This window comes from Quercus robur, chromosome 10 (assembly GCF_932294415.1).
Source record: "Quercus robur chromosome 10, dhQueRobu3.1, whole genome shotgun sequence".
Lineage (NCBI taxonomy): Eukaryota > Viridiplantae > Streptophyta > Magnoliopsida > Fagales > Fagaceae > Quercus > Quercus robur.
Window position 1 is genome coordinate 25,723,473 of NC_065543.1, and position 3,572 is coordinate 25,727,044.

Below are 3,572 nucleotides of genomic sequence, written 5' to 3' on the forward strand. Positions count from 1 at the left end.
TTTTGCAGTGGTAGCAGCAAGATATATGAACCATTAGGAGTGATTTCTTCCTGTTTTACCTCGGTCTTTCTCCCTATCTCTATCTTAAAGATATAGATTGTATTTCCTTTAAACTTGTAGCTTCAATCTCAACCTAAAACCAGATCAAATATGAAAATAAGAATAAACTTCAAATATTTGAAAAGAAATATAGAGATATCATAAATTACAAATCAAATCCAATGCAAAAGCCAAACCTCCATAATCAAATCTCTAAATATTAATGCAGTTTTGCTAGTTTTAATAATTCTTGATAAACAACATTTCTTGTGCATCCATCATTTGAGTCTTCACAAGAGGTTGGCTTGATGAGTACCTTCACAGAGTTTGCTGTTTTTTTATTTTATTTTATTTTATTTTATTTATTATTTTTTTTTCTTTTTCTTTGAGAAGGAGTTTGCTGTTTTTGCTCTAGAAAGAGTAACATATAATTGTCCATGTACAAATACTGATAGAGGAAGATAGATACCAAAAAAATTTAATGTTTGGCCTTAAGCCTTGTTTATGGTCATAGCAAAGCTTAGACGAATACGAAATTGAGTTCTTTTGAATGGGAATGGATATTTTTGCATTCTCAGATGGTTTTAATGGAATTTTAGGTATAAAGACTCTTTTTCCGCGATGATCGCCCACATCAATTTTTGCATCTATGACATTTGGTTGAAATCCACAGCATATTAATCGTTTTCCATTGCATAAACCTTCTGTAGGGTCTATTGGGCAATCCAATTTTAATTCTAACTCATGAGGAGGAAGATCATTGGGTGTTAAGCTATTTAAGAAGTCTTCTTGTTGTCCTTGTTGGCAAGAATCTATAGTCTCATCAAAGCTATAATAACTGGTTATAGGTCCTGGTAGTTTATCTATAACGATACGATTTATTTCATTAACATCATCATTTTTAGGTGTTAATATTGCTCTATCTATCATAAATTATACACTATTTGAATATCTCTCTATGTTTGGAAAAACGGCCTGTATTAAAGTACTAAGAGAAGTAAAATAATCTTTATAAGGAATAATCATAAAGGGAGGAAGCTTTATTTTGTCATCAATTATCACTGTCTCTATTCCATCACCAATTCGTAATAACTAATCACAAAATGATTGATCAAATTTAGCTCTCACATTTTTTGTCAGTTTTAGATTTTCTAAACTGGGCCATAAATCTGATTTGACTAAGCTTGTATTAACTGTCTCTTGTCTTGTTCCCTTGGGAACAACGGGTAATACTTGACGAAAGTCACTGCCAAATACAATGACTTTACCACCAAATTATGAACCATTATTGATTATATCTTGGAGCATTTCTTGAAAAGCTTCCATCAATTGTCTCTTTGACATTAGTGCCTCATCCCATATTATAATATTCGCTTCTCGAAACAACCTAGCAGTACCATTTTGTTTGCTAATAGCACAGGTCATGCTCTCTTCTTTTTTGACTGGAACCTTAAATCGTGAGTGTGCTATCCTTCCACCTGGTAAGAAAGATGCAACCAGTCCTGATGTTGCAATAGCATGAGTAATAAATCCCTTTAATCTAACTGCAGCAAGAATAGCTCGATATAGATATGTTTTACCTGTACCACCCGACCCATCAATGAAAAAAGCACTGGGTTTACCTTTGATAACTCTTTCCAATACCATGTCATATGCATATCTTTGTTCTTTATTTAAGTTTGATTGCAAGAATATATTGTTCTGACACAACTATCTTCAATTCATGTTTAATTTCTTTTGATTCTTTTTGTTCCTCATCTAAACTAAGCTTACTATCCATCAAACCAAAAATGTCCACATTCTAACCCATCGATTCAAGCATGCTATTAATGTGTTGCAACACTTTTGTCCTTATGCTATCTAGAGATAGGCTGCCAAATTTCTTAGGTAAGGACATTGAAATTAGTCCCTGAGGAACACTTGAAATTCTGCTACAATAACCCACCCAATCAAGGTACAAGTAAATAACAGGAAATAAACACTCTACAATGGGAAACACAAACAGTGGATTTCTTTGACCATTAATATGCTACCAATACTATTAGAAATGCTAAGATGACTTTGGGAAGCCTTTAATATTATTCCCTGGTGTCACACTTAGTGTTTCTCTCTCTCTCAATCTGTTTCTCTTCTCAGATAGATTTTTCTACCCCTTTTTGGATCCCCTCACCTTTTGTCTTCCTCCTCCTTTTATAGCTTCAGTCCTTATTCTTATCATTATAGCTGTTCTATTCCCATTCAGAGTCTCAGGGATATTTTCCCTTACTTTATTGGTTTCCTCTCCTTTTTATCTTAGAATTCTGACTGCCCAGAGGTTGCGTGTACTGTTCAGGCTATCTTGTGTGCAATTAATGTGGCAGAGGTTAGGTAAGAACCCCTTCATTAATGTGGAGGTAAAATATCTTCTTTCGTCTTGTGCATTCTAGAAGTTTCATGTGGTTACCAATGTCTTCTGGAGGTTATACATTGATTATTTGTGCTCCATGCCCCGGATAAGTTAGTGCTTTCCCTTTTTTGCGGGGATGGGTTGATCATGGTACTCAACTTTGTCTTCAATGTCTAGGACAATCCAAATTTCAGCTCTTTCATGGATTATCAACCTTTGAGATTTCCCCTCAGCACGAAGGCCAGACCCAATTACTTTCCCATGGCCCAGCAACTTCTTGGGCTCTAGGTCCGAGTAGAGACTGTTCCACTCCCCACATCTTATAATCTTCAGACATTGGCCCTTCAAATTATTTCCATAATGCTTTTGGATTGCTTGGATTACAATAAATTAATATTGTGGAAAACAAACGACACAAACAATAAGGCATTTGATAAAGAGATGCTTCTTGTAAACATTGTTCTATATTATTAACAGGTTTAAGCAATCCATATAAGAGTGCAGCCTCACGAAATGATGGCATAATAACTCCATTGATGGTCTTCAGATCTAGGAATGAAGTTGCACCTTTAAGATGATTAAGCAATAGATGTAAATAATATCTATCTCCTTCAATAGGATTTGCCACAACAATTCTACCAATCACATTTCTTTGTTTTTTTGGAGTCCATAATTTATCTCTTTGATTCCATACAAAATGCTTAGGAAATTCTTTGTATAAAATCTTTTGTGCTTCTTTGTTTTTCTGATTCATTCTAAAGTATTTAGAAAGCATTGTTCTTGATGAGGAGTCATCGTTTGTTATTCTAGCAAGATTGTCATATTTTCTAAAGCTAATAAGTTGTTGGTCCTTTAGCTACAGGCTCATTACTGCTGGGTAATTCTCACTAAGCACAAAGCCATAGATTCTCCACATAGCCTCAAGGGGAGAAATCCAACATGCAGACTGAAATGTTTCAATTTCATTTACATCAGCTGAACTGTCTTGGGAAATTACATGTAAGGCAATCCTATCATGATCCTTATATATATATATATATATATATATATAGAGAGAGAGAGAGAGAGAGAGAGAGAGAGAGAGAGAGAGAGAGAGAGAGCAAGACTTAGGTATAGTACTTAAGGTGCTGTTCTTTAAGTTCCCCTT

The 3,572-nt window shown here is 34.6% G+C and overlaps 1 protein-coding gene across 1 annotated transcript; it reads right to left on the minus strand.

Moving 5' to 3' along the window:
- Positions 1–1,314: 1,314 nt before the first annotated feature.
- LOC126703979 (uncharacterized) lies at positions 1,315–1,686 on the minus strand. The gene has a single exon (XM_050403028.1). The coding sequence runs from the start codon at positions 1,684–1,686 to the stop codon at positions 1,315–1,317; it is 372 nt and encodes a 123-aa protein (XP_050258985.1).
- Positions 1,687–3,572: the final 1,886 nt, after the last annotated feature.